The sequence below is a fragment of the Cydia strobilella genome, chromosome 14 (genome assembly GCF_947568885.1).
Source record: "Cydia strobilella chromosome 14, ilCydStro3.1, whole genome shotgun sequence".
Classification (NCBI taxonomy): domain Eukaryota; kingdom Metazoa; phylum Arthropoda; class Insecta; order Lepidoptera; family Tortricidae; genus Cydia; species Cydia strobilella.
Window position 1 is genome coordinate 12,187,708 of NC_086054.1, and position 26,867 is coordinate 12,214,574.

Consider the following 26,867-nt stretch of genomic DNA (forward strand, 5'->3'; position numbering starts at 1 on the left):
GCCATCTGAGTGTCATATTAATTTAATACATTTGTTTAAACATGCATCTTGATAGAAGCCAGATTTAATTGTAGTTTTACTTCATTATTTGTAGTTACGAACTAAAACGTCAATAAAAACAATGACAATGAGTTTCAGATAGGTACAGTACCTGGGTTATACACATTTTATAGTAAGTATGCTTAACTCGTTCACGTCTCTCCTGTAGACATCGCAAAGGGAATCTGAAGCAAATTTTTACGTTGCATCGTAACCAAACTTTCTTTGTATTGTCCACATAAGTGACCTTCTTCTAAAACGTGTTTGAGACTATTTAATATTACAGAAAAAACATTTAAAAACTTAATTACGATTTATGAAATACAGCCAGCTGACCTGACAGAGACAGTGGAGGCTAAGCAATAGGGTTCATCATCACCCCACAGAACCCCAAAAATAAAATAGCCTCCATTTCATCCGATAGAAGTAAAACACAGTAGCCCGATAGTATCTACCACTTAAAAGGTAATTGAAGGAACGAAGCTCGGCCATTGATAGTTGGACAATAGTCTGGGTTCTAATCCGATGGTCTGATAAGATCGAAACGGGTACAATTCGGGTGTCTGTAATCAAGGTTGGTTGGGAAATAACAAGTTAGAGTTCGTCTAAGATAACTGCACCGACTTGAACAAAACAAAGAGAGAGTGTTATTCATTATCATCATCAGCCTACTCTCGTCCACTGCTGGACATAGGCCTCTCCTATTACACGCCATTGAGCACGATTTGCGGCAATTCTGATCCAGCTCTTGCCAGCCGCTTGCTAAGGTCATCGCTCCGTCTAGTTTGAAGGCGTCCTACGCTGCGTTTGCCGATACGCGGTCTCCACTTGAGAATTCATCTACCCCAACGGTTATCGGTTCTACCACTGCCACTTCAGCTTGCTAATCCGGTGGGCTATGTCGACGACTTTAGTTCTCTGACGGATGACTTCATTACGAATACGGTCCCTCAGAGAAATTCCGAGCATAGATAGCCCTTTCCATAGGTCGCTGAACGACTTTGAATTTATGGACCAGTCGTAACGTGGTGTCCACGTTTCGGCTCCGTATGTCATCACGGGTAGGATAGGACGCACTGATGAGTGTTACTATAAGCGACAAATTTTAATAAACATTTTACAATAATGATGACGTTGCCGTTGCAAATACCAACCTCGCTGATCAATATAATTGTCAATTACCTATAGTGTAGGATTTAGGTATTCGGGAATACATATACTTTTAGATAAAAGAGATAGATAGATCAAGACACATGAAGCATTTGATCTATCTATCTACATATAACATATACATATAGAGAAACACATAACATATAGAGAAATAAGCTTTTTGGATAAAATTTACATTTTTGGTACAAGCTTTTATCTCTGACTGCACTTTTCCTTCCATAGGCAACTTATACTCATCGAGACAATTCTAACCACCCCAAACACAATTAGGTTGCGTTGTTTAATCACGGATTTCCCATGGCCACCTGTCTCCCTCATCAGATCAGCTCCATGTCATCATAATATTGCATTGTCATTCGATTTACATATCTACATATGTATGCAAAATTTCAGCTCAATCAGGAATCGGGAAGTGAGTAAATTTGAATTTAACTTCCAAGATTTGACTTACTCTAAATACGTAACATAGATACATACAAAAGGACAAGTCCAATGAAAGCTTGTAAAATATGGTATGTACTTTGTTTAGAATGCTCTAAAATCCTAAACCCACAAAACGTAGTAGCGAAGATGACGAAATCTAATAAAACATCTGTCTATAAGGCTCGAATGTATAAGTGGGTCCTGATAACGATGGAATGCGATGATACCGATAAGGAGATAACAGAAGTGGCTTTTTATCGTAATTGCTTGAATTGAGATACTGTATGATGGGAGGCTTTTGTAGTTTAAGTGGCCTTTGTCATTATTCCTCCCCGCCTATTTTTTTAATGACTTCATAATTTCGAAGGACGAGGTAGGTACTTAATTCGTTGGGATTTTTTTAAATGTATGTGCCCGTTTTTTTTAACACAGCACAGGGCTGACTTCTCGCAACGTCGCGTAGTAGATGCCGCAGGCGGATCTGCTGGATGGGGTGTATAACTGGGCGTTTATAGCTTTTATCTACTTCTATATCATAACTTCCCTATAATATGTTTAGAAGCGATAAACTAATGGCCTATATTAACAAACCTTCACGTAGTTGAATGGTAATTTTTACTTTACGTTAATGATAGCCGATATTTTAATTACATTCAAATTTAGAACATATCTGAGAAACAATCGAATTTGATTTGGCCTCTATTCTAATATCAGTCGACATGACGTTTTATTCGCAATGAAATGTCAGTTGCAAACAATTTTGACGAATCTTGCATGTTACTTGATATTGAACGGAACAGATGCGTGACATATGTAAATAAAGTTTTCAATTACCGCCATTTGACGTTTTGGGGATCTTTTAATTAGTACGTAAGTTTAAAATTAGTTTTGTTGAAGCTTATGATATGGATGTAGATAATGTATGCAACTGTACATAATTAGACATAAAAATGCAAGGATCACACGAGTATTTCATTATATAGCAGTCACATAAACTTCTATTATACTATTGTATATCAATATGAGGCATCTCTTTCAGCTGACCTATTTTTGCTTTAAAGATACCTACTTAGATCGTTATTGCCAGGGAATATAGTCTGGCCGGCAATGGCTTGTGCAAATTATTGAGATTAGATTGCGGGCTTTTCAAGATCCAACCATTGCAACCGGAGAAGCGTTAAGAAATCTTCTTAAAAATATATAAATGGTAAAATTTTCTGATTTTTGTCTCAACAGGAATATGGATGTCAAATCCGTCCTTGTTATGATTTACCTAAACATCTCACGTACGTCGAACATAGCATGACCGTGAGAATCCCGTTATCGTGTATACACATCAACGTTTGATACGTGATGAGGACCTAATATAATATGGTTGGTGATGTACAAATGTAGACAAGGGATAAAAAATTATAAATAATAATCTGCAGATATGCTTGCAATCTAGTTTATTAATTCGTGCTTGCAATGCTCGATGGCATAGGCCTCTAGCCCACATTACCCAGCACACTACTTTTACTTAAAAAAAACTTATCAGATAAATGATCGGTTGACTTTGCCTACCCACCCTTCGTTTTTATACTACGTACGTAGTATAGCTATTTCAGAACAAATTTCCAATAGTTCATTGTGCGATTTTAAGGGAAATATGGCCAAAATTTTAACCGAGACAAATAGGAACCCGAAAACCGAGATAGAGGATCTTTATTATTCGAGTTCACAAAACCCTTGGGCTGCCTTTCCACTAAGATGAAGAGTCGAGTGAAAATAAGAGGAATTAACCAATAGCATTCAGCGGAGCGGAGAGATGTGGATTACAATCAATACTCTCTTACTCTTATTGTGCCCAATGTACCACACTTAATAATAAATCTTGTTCGTTTTGTTGTCGTGTAGTAACTAAAGGATAAAGTCGATTACAAGACTAGGTAGAAACGTTTTAGACGTCATCTGTTGTTTCAACGTAGGTATACAATATCATATCATATATGTTCCAGTCTATATGGAATGCCATTAGATCACCGGTCACCCGACCTCGACCCCTGATTGACGTCAAATGATAGATAACATAGCTATGCAAATAAACAAAATGATACTGATTGATCAATTACTCGCGCTGACCTCTTTCAAGTTAACTGTAAATGGGTAAATGTGACCTTGACCTTAAACTTGGAGAAAAAGTTATTATAAGGCAGTTATGGACAACATTTTGACAACGTCAATCTTTTTAAGAGTGATGGTGAAGTATTGGCGGCGCGTATTAAAAATTCGACACCACTAAGTCCGAGTAGCATAAGATAATTAAGATAAATTGGTTAAAATCGCAATTAACTGACTGAATTTCCTAACCCTAAAGACGCGCTTGGCCTAATATCAAACTTCATGCATTTCGACAAGGTTTACGACGACGCGCTGTACACGATAGGTGTGGCGCTGTGGCGTTTAAAGGGTTAAACCAAAACGCTATTTATTCTTTAAGCTGATCGGTGGAATTAAACGATCGGATGTCCGGAAACGTCCACGTATTCAATGGAATTTATCAGTTACCTATGTAGATAATATTAAAACTCACCTCTAACGCCTCCTGCGCCGTGTTGAGGTACTCCCTCAACATGGCCTCCTGGATGCTCAGCCATTCTAGACGCGGGTCTTCTAGCTGCGTCACCTCTGCAAAATAAATAAAGTGGTGGTGTTTAACGCAATCTCTAAAAAAAGGGGGAGGTGTTTGCCCAGCAGTGGGATATATAATGGGCTCGCAATAACCATATCTTTGGGTCGTTTTCGACCCGCTGGCAAAAACTCACTCCTACTCATAAAATAAGAAGCTCGTAACGTCATAAAGTTTAGACTAAAAACTAATTCTGGGCATATATGGGATAAGTAGATAAGTCAGCCTATCACTTTTGACACAAATGATATTAATGGCATAAGGTAAAACTGTGTAGAGTAATAAAATTGTTGGTATTAATCTCTTGAAATGTCCTGTTATTTCTAGGGTCCGTCTGAGCTAAGTTTGCGCCGACTTTTACAGAACAAAGTGGGAGTGTCATTATAAACGTAATATTTTCATAGAATTTTGACATTAATAATAACATTGCCACACTTTGTCATTACAAATCATGCAGAATTGGCTTGGTCCAACTCTAACAATGTTAGCCCACGTTAATTTTAGGCTTTTCGTCGACTTCTGTAGTTCTCAGGCCTCTGAAACGTCATACTATTTACTAGTTACGGACATCCGAACCTTGGCTCACATAGTTGGGTCGAAAGTTGGTCGGACTGCACCGTTGCATAATGCATTCATGTTAAACCATACACGCACACGTCAAATGTCAGTACGAAAAAACATAATAACTGATAATGACGTTGATTAGGTATTTAGCTTGGACTTAAACTGCCGTCTGCTAATAAAATCACTTTGTTAAAAAAAAAAACATAATAACGCAAAAGTAATAGGTACTTATTAATAATAATACAACGCAAAAATGTACTCTTCGCTATTTTTAACGTACTTACAATCAAAACCGTTCTATATGCCGCCAATATGGAGATATTGGCATACTGCATCAAAAATCACATTTCAACAGGGACATGAGAGCTCTGTTTCCAAACCTTGGTAACGATCATCGCAAAATATGAATATGATTAATATTCGTTTCATTGTCACAACTCTCTTCTGTCTCAATCCTCCTAGGTCTCCCCTAAGGAAAATGCAAGCGTGTGTAGATCGGCGGGCTGGTCATCCCGGACGGAGTCGCGAGTTCTAACCTCGCTGAGGCGGTTGATTTTTCCTAAACTAAGAAACTTGCTGATTTAAAAGGGGCCCACTGATTATCAGTCCGCCGGACGATATCGGCCTGTCAGGTGTTCGGAACTGTCAAATTTTTGTTCTAACTGACAGGCCGATATCGTCCGGCGGACTGTTAATCAAGGGCCCCTTAAGGAAGTCGAATTATTATTCTGACTAAAACTACTTAGATGTTTCTTGATGAGTTATAGAGAAAATTATTTCAAATGTCGCCAAAACAGCATTTCTATTTAACTTATATATAATGGCTTCATAACATAAATGAAATCTTGAAGAATAGATAACATAAAATATCAAGACCTCAGTAAAAAGACCATGATGACTCTGTATTCTGTTCCGTTAGAATATCATAACAAATTGACATTGTGAAAAGACCCCAGGTTTTCTTTAAATTACGTAACAGGTATAATTCAGCCTATATAGTCCCGTGCTGGGCACACTCCTTGGACTATATAATAGCGCCACGCTGGCCCAATATGGGTTGGGGATTGGGGACTACGCATACACCTTCCAATTACGTAACTTAAATACCTTTTAATCAAGTTTAATTCCATTTCAAATCAGATAAGGCCTCCGTCAACGTGGAGAATTCAGTGCAACCGAAAGGGCACTTTGCTCTTTGCTGGCACCCTTCCATTGCGAACTTGACACACATACCCAGTTTGTTTACCTGCACTAATGGCGAATATGCGCAGTTCAACCATCTGTTGAACGTAACGGCTGTTGTCCATTCATAATTAGTGATTAAACGAACTTACCTCTAAGTGAAGTTCGATCACATTTGTATGACCAACTTCCTTCGAAGCAATTAATGTTAATTATTAATTAGTGGTTCTGTGAGCTATAGACCTCGCAAGGATAGCTTTAAACTAAATTATGGATGGCTCCGCCATTTTGAATATTTTCCATAAACTAAATCGACATAAAATCTAAGTATATAATCATCGAACTTACTCACAAATTTTCATGACAATCGATTGAGAATTGCGACCTGATGTAGAGAAAATCTGGACATACGAAAGCATGTTTGCCCAAGATGAAACGTAGACCTTCGCGTGCCTTCGCTAACGCTCGGTCAGTTAACCCTTACCTTATATATAGATAGATAACCCTTACCTTAGATATAGTGTTGGTTAAGATTCGATTCCCTTGAGTCCTTTTTTTTAACGTTGAGGAATTGCGTTTACGCTTGCCACCTGGCCCGGGGGAACCAGGAGCGATGACGGACTAACCAGTGGTAGGACTACCGTCTAAAACCACCAACAAATGCCAACTCCGCCTTGTAGAGGAGCCCCGCAGGATCACCATCAGCATTCGACTGCGTACATTCCTTGAGTCCTGATTTGAGACTTGAGTTCTTTCAAACTTGTTAAGGACCAGTCTTTTAAAGACAGTCCTTTTCAGAAAACTGTCACTTTTTTGCAAAAAAATATCCAAATCTATGTCTTAATTTAAATCATGGATATACCATAAAATAACGCTTATTTTCTTTACTCTTCTTTTCATAATTGTTGACGGATCGAATTCGAGCGAAGTTTTCAAGTTTTCTTTTATTTTTAATGTTTATTTTTTCAAAATATTAAATCCTAGTAAAATAATATGTATTTTGTATGACGTATTTTCAAATAGGTGTAATTCACTTGCCAATGTCAAAAAGGTGTGTTCGATTCTAATAGATAAGTATCGATAAAATCGATATTACTATTGAATGAGTCATAGCTTAGGTATGCCACGATTTGCAATAATGATCTACGTATTAGATAATGGGGTATTAGCAATATCGATAAATTGCGTAAGACAAATTTAAAAAGCCACAATTAAAACTTCAGTTGCATTATATTAGATGATTTGAAAGTTATTAAAAATTGATGTCGCATTATATACTGATCAGGTATATTGTCAGTATTACTAAAATCTTATAGGCGGAGTTTTATAAGAATTTGACAACTATGAATTGACCCTTATACCTATGAAACTTAAGGTGAGGGGCCCACTGATTATATATCAGTCCGCCGGGCGATATCGACCTGTAAATTAGAACAAAAATTTGACAGTTCCGAACACCTGACAGGCCGATTACGTCCGGCGGGCTGATAGTCAGTGGGCCCCTTAATATCTGCCGTGTAACTGATAGCCTTAGCTTCATTATTTACTAGTGACCCGCCCCGAGTTCGCACGGGTTACACAAAACCTTAACAAATTATATACACTCAAATCTTCCTCAAAAAACACTCTATTTATAGGTGAAAACCGTATGAAAGTCCGTTCAGTAGTTTTTGAGTTTATCGCGATCATACATACCTACACACAAACAGACAGACGCGGCCTGGGACTTTGTTTTAAAAGGTGTAGTGATTATCTTATGGCATATGTAAGAAAAACTTACCTATACATAAGTAGTTAAACTTGTAGCTTCATAAACGTAAGAGACAAATCATAACTGTCAAAAGTCAATACTTACAGTAGTCATCACGAGGCTGTTTTTGCAAAACAACCATCATTAGTCTTCGTAGAAAAAAAAAAACGTTAATAGAGGTTACCGATATTGTTTTTGAGCGAGTTACGAAAACAGGAAAAAAGATTACGTATTCAAATGTTAATCGAATCAAAGATTGTAATCTATTACACAAATAAACAACGTGTCAAAATTCTTATTAAAAAGATAATTTGAGGAAAAAATCTGTGAATTAAATATTTGTAAGTATTTCTGCTCCGTTACATTTTTCATACACTTTATGTGACAAAAACGGAATGGAAGGAACGAAAAATGTATGGAAATTTTGGGACCCTCTCCCCTAAGGCTCTCGATCCTCGTGATTCTGAGTAGAAATAACAAAAAAAAAGTGTGGGCGTGTGATTACGCGCGATTGAAGTGAAACTTCTTTGACGACGACGTTTATCCCTATGTTGGCACTTTGTTGTGTGTCCTATTGTGCGTGTCACTACTGAGCGTTACTTCCGTCAGAAAAATAATCTGAGTTACCCTCTAGTTGTGCCTAAAGAAGTTTTACTTCAAAAATCCCAAATGAAAAGTGTAGGTAGTGTATAAATTTAAATAAAATGGTGCATGTGCTGCTGATGACATGAGACATAACGATTTTAACATTCCTAGATCAACCTAACCTTTAACCACTGGCATAGCGACAATCATAGCAGCTGCATCACATCATTCGCGGGCCGCGTGACAGTCAAAGTGCGCGCGTCGATCTTTCAATTATTCTCAATTACAACTGTCAGAAACGTCATATGCGACCGCAACGGTGAGGGAGATAGTACCTTTTGGATGTGGGGGCGGGAATTCTGGACGCAAGGCCGATTCTGAATGGTCAATAGGCAATATTACGCGAAACTCTGCGTAGGGGGCGCCACTACCACAATCTGAGGGTCTATCGCGAAACATGAAAATAGAAATTTCGTTGTCTAACATCTCTGTCACTTGATACATATTCGCGAATGACAGATACCGAAATTTCGAATTCGCGTTTCTCGGTACGTCCTCTGTAAACAAACCGCCTTGATGCAATGTCATATTTTATTATCTCTGAGAACTTGTCAAAAACCTGGTAAAGGTACAGTATGTACGAGCTACTCTATGGTTTACTAAACGGGCTTGTGCTGCACTCTGGTGGCAGAATATTGCAGTAATACCCCTTATTGTAGATTAGCTGTTGTTTTCGATCGTTCCTATGCTATGTTATGGGTCTGCGGTTCTGTACAACTTGTACAAGGTGTCATGAAAATGGTTGTTTCACCTATTTGAATCGCCAACTATGGAATGAACTAATACTACTACTATGGAATAAACTATCGGCGCGGTTATTTCGGACCGATACGACCTTCAAACCTTCAAGAAAAAAGCGCAGCTTAAAGGCCGGAAACACACTTGCAACTTGCAACCCCTCTGGTGTTGCAGGTCTCCATAGGCGATGGTAATAGCTTTTACCATCATGCGATTCGTCTGCTAAAGTCTGCTTATTTGCCTCGTATATTATAGAAACGGCCAATTGCGAGTCGGACTCGCGTTCCAAGGGTTCCGTACATTACACAATTTGAACAAAGTATTTTTTATGTGAAACGTGAGTGAAATGTCTTTAAAAAACCCGTAGGGGTCGGATCAAAAACTAAGTAATTAAGCCCGACTCACGCTTGACTGCACATTTCTAGTAGGTTTTCCTGTAATCTATATTTGTGTATTTATTTTTTTTTCAAATTTTAGTCCCCGTAGTTTCGGAGATAAAGGGGGGGAATGGTAATTTTTGCCTATTTTCTTGAATAGCTTCTAAATTGTTTATCCTAAAATTATAAAAACATATATTTGAGATTCTCACAATGAGCTCTTTCATATGATATGTAACACGATATAGTTTGAAAAACTTTTGTTTTTAATTTTCACATTTACCCCCCAAAAGTAGCCCTCATGTTTAAAATTCATTTGTTTACGTTACATGTTCGTCTGTAGGTCACAAACTTACGTCCAGTCGTTTCGGAGAAAATAGGCTGTGACAGACGGACAGACAGACAGACAGACAGACAAACGCACGAGTGATCCTATAAGGGTTCCGTTTTTTCCTTTAGAGGTACGGAACCCTAAAAAAGATAAGTCTGATGGCCTACATATAGTTAATTGTTGCTGTTCTGATGACCTCGGTCCGATAATCACAGTAAAGCGTCATATTGACTAACATCAGGTTACGTTGACCATCCATGGTGGGGTGTACTCGATCCCATGGCGCTCTCGCAAACGGCAAACAGGGTGAAAGGCGGGAGTGCTGGGTTTAGTGGGTAGCTGGCGAGAGGGGAAAGGAGCGGCGAGTCCCACACACCCCCATCTGCCATCAATGGCCTTCCCGCGGGGACGATGCGTAAATGTAAATGCCCATTCCGTAAACAAAAAAAAAATGGTTATGTTGACCATGCGGCTTTGAATGCACGTCATAATCTATAGGTACCTACTCAAAACTGGAATTCAAGACCAAAAAATCTACCACACGGTTGCCACTGCAATAAAATGTTAGTACAATAGTATTTTCCTTTTTTACAAAATAACACGCTAAGATGATTTATTTATTGGTAATTTCAATATTATGATTTAAAGAAGTAATTGTATTTATTTATTATTACATAAATACAAACCCGGCTTCGCATGGGTGCAATGCTGATATGTATTATACATATAAACGTTCCTCTTCAATCAATCTATATATTTAAAAAAAACTGCATCAAAATCCGTTGCGTAGTTTTAAAGATCTAAGCATACATAGGGACAGACATCCATCCAGACAGCAGGAAGCGACTTTGTTATATACTATGTAGTGCAGTTGTAGTAGCCGTTGGAAACTGGAAATCGTTTAATTCAAATCGATTGCTGAATGTTTGACCCCAAAGTCACAGACAACCCCAACATTTATGTAAGTTATGTAACAATCATCAGAAATAAAATTCAAAATAAACCGAACTGCACGACGAAGTCGTCGGTCACTTTGTCACAAATGAAACGTGGAATGCATGACAGACCTATAAAATTAAAAATACGGCAGAACACGTGACTCATACGAAACAAAGCCTGATCAGCCGCACGCAGTAAAAACCTCACGCCATCCGATCTAGTATAGTTAGAACCTGCCAGTATTTTGACTGCAGCGAAACGAACGTCCCAACCGACAATCGTTGATAGAAAACGCCAATCGAAAGATGAAAACTGTATGGAAATAGTCTCGTGACTTTTCGTAGCATATTTGTCATCCCGATTCATTTTGGCTAGGCCCCGGTTCAAGATTACATTCAGTCACATTACGTCCGTCAAATTACGTCCTACTTATTACAAGTCGAAATAGGTTTACATTCACAATAATGTTTCATGAAACCTACTCCACTCCACCATTCTAATAATTTAGTTGTATTAAGCCTTTCTAGGTGCAAAATCCTAGTCACACCATTAAAAAAATTATAGAGATAGAATAATTAAGGTACAGAAGCAAGCTCACCCTATGAATGAATTCATTTTCCCAACTTTTATTTAAAAAAAAGGTTTCATTAAAAATACTTTATCAAAACATTTTTGTAAAAATTTTCTTTTTTCACTTAATAATCTGTTTAACCTTATCTACATTATAAACTGAAATAGATGTCATAATATATTAAAGAAAAAATATTTAATAAAATAATTAGATTTAAGCTTAGAATAAATTTAAAAGTGGAAAAATTACTGCCTTGGGTGAGACTTGAACTCACGGCCTCAGCTTAATAGCATCGATCGCAGACGTTTCTGCTTGTTAATAAATAATTAGATTTGTTCCCAGAGTTGCTTATCTACATTATCTGTCTATTTTAATGAAAAGAAATTGATGATAAAAAGCGTATTACATGAAACCCATTTTATAAACCAGTCTTAAGCCTTGTATTAAGTTATTCAATGTCATTTATTTCACACATATTATAAGTTAACAGTACATAACCAAGTCACTTGCACCGTATTGGGCGTTTAGACCGCCTTAACTCACTGCAGTACCATTCAGCGTTTTATTCAAGTCAAATTACTTGCAGCAAAGTTAATCTTGCTTTTGATATGATGGAATGTTTGTCTACAAATATTCGGAGAGTAAGTCATCAAGTTTCCGTTGTAAACACAGCGACGTCATTTCAAAGGCGACACGAAGGCTTTAGGGGCTATATATAGAATGAATTCAGGAATTTTCCTATATTTATTTGACCGCTAGAAGAGCAAAAAAAAACAATAAAGACAGGTTTTAGGGTTCCGTACCGTAAAAGGAAAAAACGGAACCCTTATAGGATCAGGATAATATATATGTTAAATTTGAACGGAACCCTCGGTGGGCGAGTCTGACTCGCACTTGTCTGGTTTTTATAATGTACTATTCCCACCGAACGGGCGAAGTCGGCGCGCATTTCACATTTGTAGGGTAGGGCCGCAAGCCAGTCGGCTGCTCGCGGACGCGGACGGCTCCGGTCGGATTCCATCGCTTCTGTCATACATAATGAAATGAAATGAAATATTTTACTATGCCTAGTTTTAGGTACAGTTAGATTAGTAGTAGTAGTAGTAGTAGTAAACTCTTTATTGTACAAATATACACATTAAAAATTACATGGTACAAATAATAAGATGTACAAAGGCGAACTTATCCTAACCTTTGAGTAGATGAGAGGAGAAAGTGAAAAGAGGGTGACAAATGTAGCAAAATGTACAACAAGGTACCAGAAAGATAAAGGATATAAATACATACAAAATTAATAGGATAAACATATAATATATTACACAAAAAGGAATGGGGAAAATACACTAAATAATAATAATAGGTATGTACATCGATGGTATCACTAAAACTACCTTACAGGCATGCATAATTGGGGTACCGAGACAAACCTTACTAGTTTAACGGTACTTTTGTAATTAAGTTGCATATTATGTGTATTTACCTGATTAAAATAAAAATAAATAAATAAATAATGTACAATTGACACTTACTTATAGTCTAGAAATTCATTTATGCTATAAAAACATTTATCTACAACCCATTTTTTTAAAGCTTTTTCAATCTGATGCATTATTTGCTACCAGCAACAGTTTTGTTGAAGGTACATATAGTTTGTTCCGATATTGTAGCCGTAATGGATGAAGGAAGAGGAATGTATAGGCACATAGAAAATGCGCTCCAACGCGGCGCGGCGCGGCCCGACTCCAGCCGGTCGGTGGGAATCGTACATAAGTCTCTGCCAGCTGCCAGCCCTGTGAAGGCTAAACCAATTACCGTGTAAAACCAATGGTGATGAAATTTGGCATATAGAAAGCTTAAGCGCTAAGTTACGTTATGTTTTGAACATTCACTATCGGAATTGAGATATCTAGATTGAGCACGCGAGCACTGCCGCGAGTACAGCTAAGTATATTTTACGTTTTAGAAGCATTATACAGAGCCCAAATCGCCATGTAGCACTATTTGGGGCTTTAATCGTCTTTATACACGGCCATTTACGGGGTAATTCAGAAACTAATTAGTTAAAGCGATAGAAAACGAACTTAAAATGAGATTTTTATGAGACGTTTAAGCTAGGCCTTAGTTTATCTACTGATACTTAACCTGCCTGCTTTATTGATTTACAAATCTAATTCACAAGTCAAAAAAGAAGTTTGTAATTTTCATTCTATTTTGGGAACACGTGGAGATATCGAGATGAAATTAAGACCATATTGCTCAGGTCTATTGGTCCGTTGAAGCCTAGTTTATTAATTCGTGGTTGAAGCTGTGAAAAAATCAGATCTCCTAAAGACAATTTAGTGTAAAAAACACAACGTGCTAAACTTTCCATAGAATCTTCTTACAAAGGTTAAAATTTATAGAAATAATAGAAGATACGACTTTTTACACTAGACAGTATAAATATCGCTTGGCGTATGCAGAAAATAGTCGAAGATCGCATACCGAGATATAAGGCCGTAAAATAACTTGCAAGACATACGCTTAGTTAGCGCATAGAGAAATATGTTAAGCATAGAGTGCTCACTCCATACATCAGTTTTGTTAACAGAACGCTTATTATTTTCGTAGTCGACATCTAGCGTCAAATAGCGGATTTATCAGTACAATTGACACTAGATGTCACGAGTGTCGCAACTGACGAAAAGTGTATTGCTCAACAATTTACGACTAATATTACAAGCAGAAGGAGCTGAAAATAGAGTTCCGGTTAATCCGGTTATAGTATTAGCTGAAAATTGTTGAGCATTAGGATTTTCGTTCGTCGCGACATCTATTATTAAATAGCAGTACTGATAAATCCGCTAGTTACGCTAGACTACGAAAATAATAACTTTTTGGTAAGAAATCTGATTGTATGGAGGAGCACTCTATGCTTTCTTATTTGTCTATGGTTAGAGGCAACACACCAGTCACACCACACTTGCAACGACCACGTAAGGTCAACATAATTTACAAGCTTTTACCAAAGATAGATATAACTCCGTAATAGATGGATACAGTCTAAGGAAAAAACGTGCCTCGAAAATAAAAAAAATTTGATTCTCGTTCAGAGGGTGCTACTAGCTTTGGCCTACTGTCGTATAGATGGCGTTGACGGTTTCGTTTGTTATTTAACAATTTTAACGCATATCAGTGAAAGAACATGGGTCAAAATCATAAAAATAATTAATGCAAATAAAAAAAATCATTTATCCATATTTAAATACATTTTATCGTATTTTTATAAATCTTCATTTTTAGTTTTAAAGTCGACATAAGAGTCATAGAAAAACAAAAGTCTCTTCCCGACAGTTATGGATACGGGACTGTGCCCTGTGGGTGCTCAAATTTTAGTTGTGATTTACATTGACCAAAACGTTGTTTTGGTGTATAAAAATGCCCTCCACTTTCGAAAATAGAAATAAAGAATGATTATGAAATTGTTATCTACATTGATAAAATAAATAACAAATAAATAAACAATCTTGATGTGACTTTAATCTTTATATTGAAAAACTCTAGCTTAAAAAAATTGTAACTAGTATTTATAAAACCAAAAGAATGTAAATTACCATAACATCCTATATGGGGCATTTTCTATGAAAAGGGACCTTATTGTCGATGGCGCTTACGCCGCACAGCGTCGCGCGGCATTGTGTTTATATCGGAGCATCGTTTGTAAAGGCGTAAGCGCCATCGACAATAAGGTCCCTTTTTATAGAAAATACCACATATAATTGTTACATATTAACTGCAACTTATTGTTTTTTCAATAAAAAGACACGTCAAGATCGCTTACTTTATTTCTAATGCTAAAAAACGAAGTATAGTAGGTTGCAATTTTAGAAACCCCTGTTCTAGAACTATTATAACTAACAAAAGTATTAGATAGTCTAGTAACTTTGTAGTAGGTAATCAAGGAGACTAGATGAAGTCTAGATCCCACAGATCTAAGTATAAGGGTGCATGGAACAGAACCTAGCGCGTGCCTATTTATCAAAAGATCACTTTAACATCACAACGCCATCTCTCGGAGAATGTGGACACTACACATATTTAGCATTTGCTCACAAACAACAAAGTAATGCGCCCTTAAACTCAACTAACAAGCGATAACAGCGACCTACCACAAGAAATTTGTATGCAGCCTCAAATAAATGTATCCTGCGTCTCAATTTACGATTTTAATCTATAATTAGCGAGGCAAAGTCGATAACTAAATGTAATGGCCACTGTACCCTGCTTTTAAATGGACGTATCGATATAGGTCAATCATACTACTAAAGCCCTTTTGAAATGTAACGGTAACTTTGCCCTGCTTCCAAAAGGGCATATGTTAATAGAATTATCATGGCTCTTAAACCTTTTTTGTAGTGAATGGAGAGTTATCGAAGATCTACAGGCGTACATTGCCACGACCATAAGCGGGTGCATTTGCATATGTTGAATCTGGCAATTAAGTTTGTAGGGGCTTCTGTCCCTAGTTAGAGAATCCTAGGTTATGGCCGGTTTTAATAGTATACACTGTAGTATTTTGCTATAAAGACATAAATACCAAATTGCGAGCAGCGAGCCTTAAGTGAGGCTTAGACTAGCAAGAACTTGCATGTAATTTACGTTACATTTCTGACTACTAAGGAAAACTGCATTCAAAATGTGTATCAGATACCGCAATGTAATGAAAATTGCATGCAAGTTCTTGCTAGTCTAAACCTCGCTTTACAATGTAAAGCGAGTAAAGTTTACAGTAACTTGATCACTTAAAAATATATTTTTCACGCCACTGCTCGGAATTGTGGCATAGATGGTCTAAATACTCTAAATCTTGACTAGAAAGTAGCGCTTGTATACCAGCACCAACAGTCCAACAATGTTTTAGTTGTGTAAGTACCATCACGCTCAGCGATTGTTATGCCATTTAGGGTGCTAACTAAATTAGTTCTTCAATACTTGCGGTATGGAATGTCCAATTTAGCTCGAACCCTAAATGGCTCAATAGTCACGGAGCGTGACTGTACTAGGCTGACCTATGAAATTACTGAAGAGTTAGTTAAGCGATATCATCTGTATAGGTATGGGCCCACTACCACCCCGCCACCAGTCCGCCGGACGATATCGCCCTGTCAGTTATTCGGAACTATCAAATTTACTATAGGCCCAGCGTTTAACTGAGGCAGTTATCAAGAAGTTAATATTATGACTGCTTGAAGGCCTACATGAAGCTGATTTGTATTATATAAGTGAAAATTAATATACTAGTTTCAGTCCCAGGGCTCAGCTACCTTCTACTACTAGAAAATCAAAACCGAAAAACTTTTTTTAACAACCGCCTGAGATAAACAAAGACCAAGAGGATGAGGCACGCGTGTTTCTATGGTGACTATAAACTGAAATAGTCATACATACACGAAAGAAAAAGTGACCAAAGTCTCCAGTGCCCAGGTCTGGAATCGGGGCAGCGTCCTCTGCATTCGCGGCAGCGGATTTTCTCAAGTATATGCAATCTCTGGCGCCCTTTGTGGGTTTAGAGTTGGCTCTATGGTAGAACAGTAGACGACTAACAATCTAAATTATTCCCTTGTAAGTGACGCCAAGCACGCAAAAGCTGCGTACACGCATGTACATGTACAACCTAACTTATGGCAACACCGCACAGCGACAACGCCGTAAATAACCACTCAATTTACCCAACAAGCAGGGATTGTAATAAAATATTTTCATAATCAGGTTCGGTGGCGATTTAGTTATGTGTACAATTATAGTGCTGGTTTACTCGGTTAAATTATCACTAGGTACGCCTGTACGATACTGTTAATTTACTATAACGGTATATAATAAGAGAACATTGGATCTCCTTTTAGATAAAAATGTCGCAATAGGGGATAATACTGCAATGTTCGGCCAGCAGAGTGCAGCACTAGCCTTTTTAGTAAACCATAAAATAACTTATACATACTGTACCCTGTGTACTGTTTAAAAAAAAAAAGTACCTTTAACAGGGTTTTAACAAATTTTTAGAGATAATAAAATATGACATTGATGCATCAAGGCGGTTTGTTTACAGAGGACGTACCGGGAAACGAGAATCCGAAATTTCGCTATCTGCCTCTTTTTCGCTCGATTATGCAAGACTTGCAAGAATGACAGAGATGTTAGATAACGAAATTTCGATTTTCTTATTACACACAGTTATTAGACAAGAAATACAGTTTAAATTAAACAAAACTAGTTCTTTCCAACGTAAATCTACAAAGTGCAGTAAAATACGAACTACAGTCAACGTGTTACACAATTAATAGTTATTAATTTTATTGCGCCTATAAATGTTGAATTTTACCTGTTTTGCATAATATTAATGGGATGGGCCCTAGTCTAGTAATTAAAACTGAAATGTCATAAACCTTTGACACTGGGTTAACGGTTTAACCGCTTAACCCCGGGTTAGTGGGATGGTGCAAGTGGGCCTAACAAACCTCTGTAACTCGAAGACAACAAGAAGACTGTGTTACGTGTTTGCATAATTAGAGTTAGACCAAGGTAAGTCTGCGACGATTTTGATAGCACACGCAGTGAGTTTTATTTATACGTCATAATTTCATAGAAGTTAGACTTTTGAAATAACGCACTGCGTGTGCTATAAAAATCGTTGCAGACGTATCTTGGTCTAACTCTACCTCTCTAACACGAATTGTACATTTGATTTACCTCTTTAATTCGAAACCTCTTTATGACGAACATAAACCTATAAGAACTAAGTCTTTACTTGGAGTTTCATTTGAGTTTCGTGCTATCGTTGTTCTACTGTATCACCAAGACTCACGAGAAGATCAATGATGAACAAACGTTATTTCGTAGATTTTTCGTGATATCTCAGAACAATATAGTGATATATTACGGCCACTGTATATCAAAAGATCATAAACTAGCTCCCATGCTCTAACAAGCTGTTATCCACCGATCTTATCACGGGTGGTCCGATAGCAGCTGAAAAACCCAAGAAAATGGCGGAAAAGCTCCCAGATCCTATAAATAATGCATAGGAATGCACGCCGTGCGAAAAGGTGCGTGTATTCGCGAACCGTTAGAGGTTGCTACCTGATTCAAAATACATTGCACAGTGCATGTTATCATTATCACTAGTGTAACTTGACCTTTACTTCAGTTGGAAGTATGCGTAAATGAAGATTATGGTTCAACTGTTTTTTTCGAAATCGCTTAAGAATACGTAACAATAAAACTGGATAAGCGTATGTATCGTGAACATATGGGCGATTGTGTTCGCTGTTTTGTTCACATTGTATGTAGTGTTTTATATAATTAATGGATATGCTGCGAAAACTATCTGTGAATAAGCCGCAAGTTAGCTTATAGAAAATGGCATATTTAAAAAAGTCAATCCGAGTCTGTTTGTAACTATAAACCAATCCCTGAAAAAGATGTCAATAACGAGATAAAGAATATATAGGTGAATATCAATAAACCGTAAATAGTCAGTGGGCCCCACTGACTATCAATCCGCCGGACGATATCGGCCTATCAGTTAGAACAAAAATTAGACAGTTCCGAACAACTGACAGGCCGATATCGTCCGGCGGACTGATAGTGGGCCCCTTAAGGACGAGACAAATAATCAGTTAGCCAAACGTCATCAGGTCCATCCACCAGCCATGTGATGCCAATGCCACCATCTAACGTATTTAGGGCATTCCACAAAAAAGGTCTACTTTCTCGGAGACGTGCCGCGTATGACAATTACCTTATTAACCTGCAGAAATCTGTACTCGTATAATATACCGTTGAACTTAAAGCGTCATCAAACTTCATCATGCCAAATATCGGCTTCTTAGCTTTATCAGGGTGCGTAGACAAGATGCCAATCGTTCACGCTCCGTAGCGTAGCGTAGTTATCTCTCTCTATCACTCTTTAATATTAGTGCGACAGACACGACAGAGACAGTTGCCTTTCGTTCGCTACGGAGCGTTAACGATTGGCATCTTGTCTTCGCACGCCAAATTGTTAAAAGAATAGCGTCACGTACGTTACACTTTTCTGGAATGCCACTTTGGATCAGATCTTTGAAAAATTCTTCATGGACCGTTAAGATTCAAAAGCGCTCAAGATGATGCTAAGTAGTAGTAGCTATTATAATTAACGCGTCTTTTTGCCGAACCGTGAAAATATTCCCGTAAGTGTCCTTTCTTCACACAGTTTACGAGCGCTCCGTAGAAGGATTCCGCTGGCTTCTTGCTCCGCTCCGGCTAGACGTGAATCAACGCGATCCATAATTCATAAGAGTAACTAAGGTTGTATACACATAGCGCTTCTCAAACGCTACAATGTTGATGAAAACGTCCTCAACTTTTTATATGTGGAGGTCAAAAATCGTGGGTACACAAAAACCTCCTGTAACTATACAGCTGAAAAAATCGCGCTCGAAAAAAAGTGCAAAACGATGACTAAAAATTCGGTAAGAATCCTTATCACTACACAGACAAGAGGTAAATTCGCTTGACTGTGAAAAGGGTTTGCAATCCGGATCCGAAATGTATGAAATTATCCGGATCGGGATCCGCGTATCTTCCCATACATTTCGGATCCGTCGTGCAAACCCTATTAACTGTATACTGTATCTTACAGGATTCATTTTTTGATTATATCATTACTTGGGAATTTTGATACACGCAAGATTTAAAAAGAACGCTATGGGAAGAGATGCGATTCTCGCGATGTTTTCTTTTACTCCAAACAAGCCATTTTATGCCAAAAATACCTTACATCATTTTGGAAAAGGGCTGATACTCTTCAAACTGCCGTATAGATTTCTATCAAACATGGCTAAGAACCACCGCAAAGAAACTCGCTTTCACATAAAAAAACCCGCATCGAAACCGGTCCATCCGTTAGAGAGCTACGGTGCCACAGACAGACATACAGACGGACAGACAGACGTACAGACATTGGCGTCAAACATATAACACCTCTCTTTTTTGTGCCGGGGGTTAAACATTAACCACGCGCGAAAACGCGCAGTGTGAACAGGCTCTTAAAAAGTCTAAAGCATCGACCCTTCGCCAGTTCCCCGCGAAGTCGATTTTTCACCTGCCATACTAAATAATCCGAATCATAAATAAGTCTAGGCGACATAAACAATTTCTTTGTGAAGCCATGAAATATTGGTTTGTGATAATACGCAATTTGCAGCGTTGTCTCAATGAACGACATAAGTATGGATGTGTGGGTGTTGACTTCGGACGATGTGGAATTGCTTTCAGACATTTTAGTAATAAGTACTTAAATCAGGATATTTAGTGCTTACTGACTGAAGCCCTCGTTAGTAACTAAAGTTAAATCTAAGTTCTTATGCCTTATCGATCTCCGTACTTCACACAAGTCACAGTCAAGTACGATAGATGACTCTTATCCCGGCTACCGAACAGCTGAATCGCGTTATAAATTAGTTATTAAAAATTACATTACAAATATCAGTAATATTTTGTTTTACTAACCCCTATACTATAGCTAATCCAGTTCTTATAATTTACATGCATATAATTTGTACTACAATCATATGTTGTATAATAAACAAATCAGAAATCATGGAAAGTACACCTAAGGTGGGCGATTGGTCTTGTGGTCAGGACGTTAATCAATCATCACAAGTAGGTACTCAGATCTATTTATTAAAAAATAAATAAATATCAGGGGACATCTTACACAGATCAACCTAGCCCCAAACAGCTTGTACTATGGCTGTGACTATGGCTGCTAGGCGGCGACGATATACATACTTATATACATAGAAAACGTCCATGACTCAGGAACTAATATTTGTAAAAAAAAAAACAATACTCACGACTGACGTGGTTGATGTAGTAGGGCCCAATCTGAGGGTCATACGCCTCCTCCCAGCCAAGGGGCAGTTCATTCCCGATGCAATCCGCGAAGCTCTGCGGCTTCGTATACCTGCAATGACGTCGTTAATATATGAAGTGTTTATGTTAATAAACAAGGGTTATCTTAGTTTCGACAATTAGACGTGAGAGCCCCGAAAATATAGTACATATTACCGACCTAATTTGACATTGTCCTGCAAACGTGCGGCAGACCTTATTTATCTTATGACTTTCCGATTTATTGGTTTTTTTTGGTAAATGTTAATGGATTGGTGGCCTCTTTCGGATGAAAGCGTCTGGTATCCGTTAGCTCGTTGGGTGGACGAGATTTGGAAGAGAAGGGCACTTCTGGATGAGATTATCCCAGGAGCGGGATAAGTGGCGTACGCGGAAGAGAAGCCTACGCTCAGCAGTGGGCGACAGGACGCTAAAATGATGATGATGGGTAACGTCGATCCAATTATTAAAATTTTGTAAGCACAACAATTTATTATCATACTGACAGTTACAATTCTATTAGTATCTCTTTTAAATTTAAACAAAGTAATGAATAGTTAAATGCGTTCCCCAACAATGCAATTTAGACCAAATTAAATCTAATCTCGTACAACTTAAAAAGAAAGAAAGTTCATACGGTTTCTTCCCACGATACACTGAGACTATTAAAACCAAGGTAGTACTATCATCAACTCAAAATAATAATCTACCACTTATTTCGGACCCATTTTACTACTTTTGGGTTGAACCTGTCCTACTAATTTGCTTCGTGTGTATGGTTGTTGGGGTTCCTTCTAATTTTATGTTTAAAATCGGTAAGATGTAGTTTAAAATTATAAATTCAATGACGACCCAAATATTTGGTTTTGTGTGTATGCTTGAGGCTCTAAATGATAGTGCCGCCCATGCTCGTGAAGTTGACCACCCCATTTCGTTTGCCCGCAAATGGCATATCTATATCGTTAGTTCATCGTTAGTTCACGTTTGTTCAGTAGGTAAAATCGTTAGGACCCGATTCCAAAATCGATTTTTTAAAAAAATAAAAGGGGGTGGCTGTCTTCACGCTAGCCACCCCAAACCACTTTTTGTTAGTTTTTTTGGTCTAGATAGCAAGATATTCGTTAGTTCATGATTGTTCAGGCATTGGAATCGTTAGGACCCGATTCCTTCATTTTTTTTTTTTTTTTAAAGTGGGGTGGCTGTCTTCACGCTAACCACCCCACCCAGAAATCAGTCAAACTAACCATGTGAATCCATCGGGCGACGTTAGTTCACGTTTGTTCAGGCATTAAAATCGTTAGGATCTCAATTGATTTGCTATAAAAAAATTAAATAAAAAAATTCATATTGACCGGCCGAGATAGTTCAGCAGGGGGGGCGTAACAAGCAATCGACACAGATACTAACGATTCTATGCCCTAAATAAGCATCTATAGACGATATATAACCGATACAGTACGGTAACTTGCGGGTATTCAGAACAGATTAAAAGATTTTCGTGGTTTTATATTTTTTTAATTCTATGGTGGTGGCTGTCTTCACGCTAGCCACCCCAAACCACTTTTTGTTAGTTTTTTTGGTCTAGATAGCAAGATATTCGTTAGTTCATGATTGTTCAGGCATTGGAATCGTTAGGACCCGATTCCTTCATTTTTTTTGTTTTTTTTAAAGTGGGGTGGCTGTCTTCACGCTAACTACCCCACCCAGAAATCAGTCAAACTAACCATGTGAATCCATCGGGCGACGTTAGTTCACGTTTGTTCAGGCATTAAAATCGTTAGGATCTCAATAGATTTGCTATAAAAAAATAAAATAAAAAAATTCATATTGGCCGGCCGAGATAGTTCAGCAGGGGGGGCGTAACAAGCAATCGACACAGATACTAACGATTCTATGCCCTAAATAAGCATCTATAGACGATATATAACCGATACAGTACGGTAACTTGCGGGTATTCAGAACAGATTAAAAGATTTTCGTGGTTTTATATAGGTATATTTTTTATTCTATGGTGGTGGCTGACTTCACGCTAGCCACCCCAAACCATTTATTGTTAGTTTTTTGGTCTAGATAGCAAGATAGCCACCCCTGTCTTCACGCTAACCACCCCACCCCGAAATCAGTCAAACTAACTATGTGAATCCATCGGGCGACGTTAGTTCACGTTTGTTCAGGCATTAAAATCGTTAGGATCTCAATAGATAAAAACATAAAATCAAGAAATTCATATTTCCCGGCCGAGATAGTTCAGTAGGGAGGGTGTAACAAGCAATCGACACAGATACTAACGATTCTAAGCCCTACATAAGCCCGATATAACACCGACACAGTACAGTAATTTGGCGGCATTAAATAAGGTTAGACAGGCAATAATAAAATGCAAAAACTTTAACTTATGCTCCTAAGTCGACGGCTGAAAAAAATACTCAGAATCGGGTCCTTACAATGCCACTTGCAGAATAACATCATCAGACTATGCTAATTCACGATAGGTAGGTCATTTGCGGGCGATCAAAACAAATTTGCCGAAAAAAAAAACTTGAAAATTTTAATAACCCAACTTATGCTCCTAAGTCGACGGCTGAAAAAAATACTCAGAATCGGGTCCTTACGATGTCACTTGCAGAATAACATCAGCCGACCATGCTGATTCAAGATAGGTAGGTCATTTGCGGGCGATCAAAGCAGGTTTTGCGGAAAAAAATAAAATTTGAAAATTTTAATAACCTAACTTATGCTCCTAATTCAACGGCTGAAAAAAATACTCAAAATCGGGTCCTTACGATGCCACTTGCAGAATAACATCAGCCGACCATGCTGATTCAAGATAGGTAGGTCATTTGCGGGCGATCATAGTAGATTTTGCGAAAAAAAATAAAACTTGAAAATTTGAATAACTCAACTTATGCTCCTAAGTCGACGGCTGAAAAAATACTCAGAATCGGGTCCTTACGATGCCACTTGCAGAATAACATCAGCCGACCATGCTGATTCAAGATAGGTAGGCCATTTGCGGGCGATCAAAGCAGGTTTTGCGGAAAAAAAAATTGAAAATTTTAATAACCCAACTTAAGCTCCTAAGTCAACGGCTGAAAAAAATACTCAGAATCGGGTCCTTACGATGCCACTTGCAGAATAACATCAACCGACCATGCTGATTCAAGATAGGTAGGTCATTTGCGGGCGATCATAGCAGATTTTGCGGAAAAAAAAATTGAAAATTTTAATAACCCAACTTAAGCTCCTAAGTCAACGGCTGAAAAAAATACAAAGAATCGGGTCCTTACGATGCCACTTGCAGAATAACATCAACCGACCATGCTGATTCAAGATAGGTAGGTCATTTGCGGGCGATCATAGCAGATTTTGCGGAAAAAAATAAAACTTGAAAATTTGAATAACCCAACTTATGCTCCTAAGTCGACGGCTGAAAAAATACTCAGAATCGGGTCCTTACGATGCCACTTGCAGAATAACATGACCAGACCATGCTGATTCAAGATAGGTAGGTCATTTGCGGGCGATCAATGCAGATTTTGCGGAAAAAAATAAAACTTGAAAATTTGAATAACCCAACTTATGCTCCTAAGTCAACGGCTGAAAAAAATACTCAGAATCGGGTCCTTACGAAGCCACTTGCAAAATAACATCAGCCGACCATGCTGATTCAAGATAGGTAGGTCATTTGCGGGCGATCAAAGCAGATTTTGCGGAAAAAAATAAAACTTAAAAATTTGAATAACCCAACTTATGCTCTTAAGTCGACGGCTGAAAAAAAATACTCAGAATCGGGTCCTTACGTTGCCACTTGCAGAATAACATGAGCAGATCATGCTGATTCAAGATAGGTAGGTCATTTGCGGGCGATCAATGCAGATTTTGCGGAAAAAAATAAAACTTAAATACTCGTATTTTAATAACCCAACTTATGCTCCTACGTAGACGGCTGAAAAAATACTCAGAATCGGGTCCTTACGATGCCACTTGCAGAATAACATCAGCCGACCATGCTGATTCAAGATAGGTAGGTCATTTGCGGGCAATCAAAGCATATTTTGCGGAAAAAATAAAACTTTTAAATTTGAATAACCCAACTTATGCTCCTAAGTAGACGGCTGAAAAAAATACTCAGAATCGGGTCTTTACGATGCCACTTGCAGAATAACATCAGCCGACCATGCTGAATTAAGAAAGGTAGGTCATTTGCGGGCGATCAATGCAGATTTTGCGGAAAAAAATAAAACAAATACTCGTATTTGAATAACCCAACTTATGCTCCTAAGTCGACGACTGAAAAAAATACTCAGAATCAGGTCCTTACGATGCCACTTGCAGAATAACATCAGCAGACCATGCTGATTCAAGATAGGTAGGTCATTTGCGGGCGATCAAAACACATTTTCCGGAAAAAAATAAAACTTGAAAATTTAAATAACCCAAATTAAGCTTTTAAGTCGACGGTTGAAAAAAATACTCAGAATCGGGTCCTTACGATGCCACTTGCAGAATAACATCAGCCGACCATACTGATTCAAGATAAGTAGGTCATTTGCGGGCAATCAAAGCAGATTTTGCGGAAAAAATAAAACTTGTAAATTTGAATAACCCAACTTATGCTCCTAAGTAGACGGCTGAAAAAAATACTCAGAATCGGGTCCTTACGATGCCACTTGCAGAATAATATCAGCCGACCATGCTGAATTAAGAAAGGTAGGTCATTTGCGGGCGATCAATGCAGATTTTGCGGAAAAAAATAAAACAAATACTCGTATTTGAATAACCCAACTTATGCTCCTAAGTCGACGGCTGAAAAAAATACTCAGAATCGGGTCCTTACGATGCCACTTGCAGAATAACATCAGCAGACCATGCTGATTCAAGATAGGTAGGTCATTTGCGGGCGATCAAAACACATTTTCCGGAAAAAAATAAAACTTGAAAATTTAAATAACCCAACTTAAGCTTTTAAGTCGACGGTTGAAAAAAATACTCAGAATCGGGTCCTTACGATGCCACTTGCAGAATAACATCAGCCGACCATACTGATTCAAGATAGGTAGGTCATTTGCGGGCGCTCAAAGCAGATTTTGCGGAAAAAAATAAAACTTGAAAATTTGAATAACCCAACTTATGCTCCTAAGTAGACGGCTGAAAAAAATTGGCTGGAGTTTATCGGTTTGAGTTACTGGAGGTTTCTTATGGAGGCTGATGGATGAGCTGTAGGGGTTGTTGTGGAGGCTCGTCGGGGACCACATGGTTCCCACCTCAGTACTCATCGGATGAGGTTGAGAAGAGTATACCTATGAGATGCGGGATGCACGATGAGTTCTCTTGTCGAGATTCAGTTGTGCCGTGCATCCACTGATACAAGCCACGGGACTTGGGGCCCTTCTAATCTCCCTGAGAGTGTTGAGGTTACATTCATAACAAGAGAATAGAGGTATGAGATTGAGAGCAGATGGAATTGTGCGCCCATCGAGTGTTGATTCCTGGTCAGTGCAATAGCTATTTTATACTGTGCTTTGTATACATAGAGATCCATGTAGCGAGGTTATCAT

The 26,867-nt window shown here is 38.1% G+C and overlaps 1 protein-coding gene and 1 long non-coding RNA gene across 2 annotated transcripts in view; both read right to left on the reverse strand.

Moving 5' to 3' along the window:
* Positions 1–26,867, reverse strand: part of LOC134747300 (uncharacterized) — a 336,530-nt gene that overhangs the window by 266,857 nt on the left and 42,806 nt on the right. The gene's annotated exons all lie outside the window — the stretch shown is intronic.
* Positions 1–26,867, reverse strand: part of LOC134747248 (protein kibra) — a 107,979-nt gene that overhangs the window by 49,801 nt on the left and 31,311 nt on the right. The window contains exons 2-3 of the mRNA XM_063681855.1: positions 21,273–21,382; positions 4,205–4,299 (exon numbers count right to left, since the gene is read on the reverse strand). Of these exons, the coding sequence (XP_063537925.1) occupies positions 4,205–4,299; positions 21,273–21,382 (205 nt within the window). The remainder of the gene's footprint in view (positions 1–4,204; positions 4,300–21,272; positions 21,383–26,867) is intronic.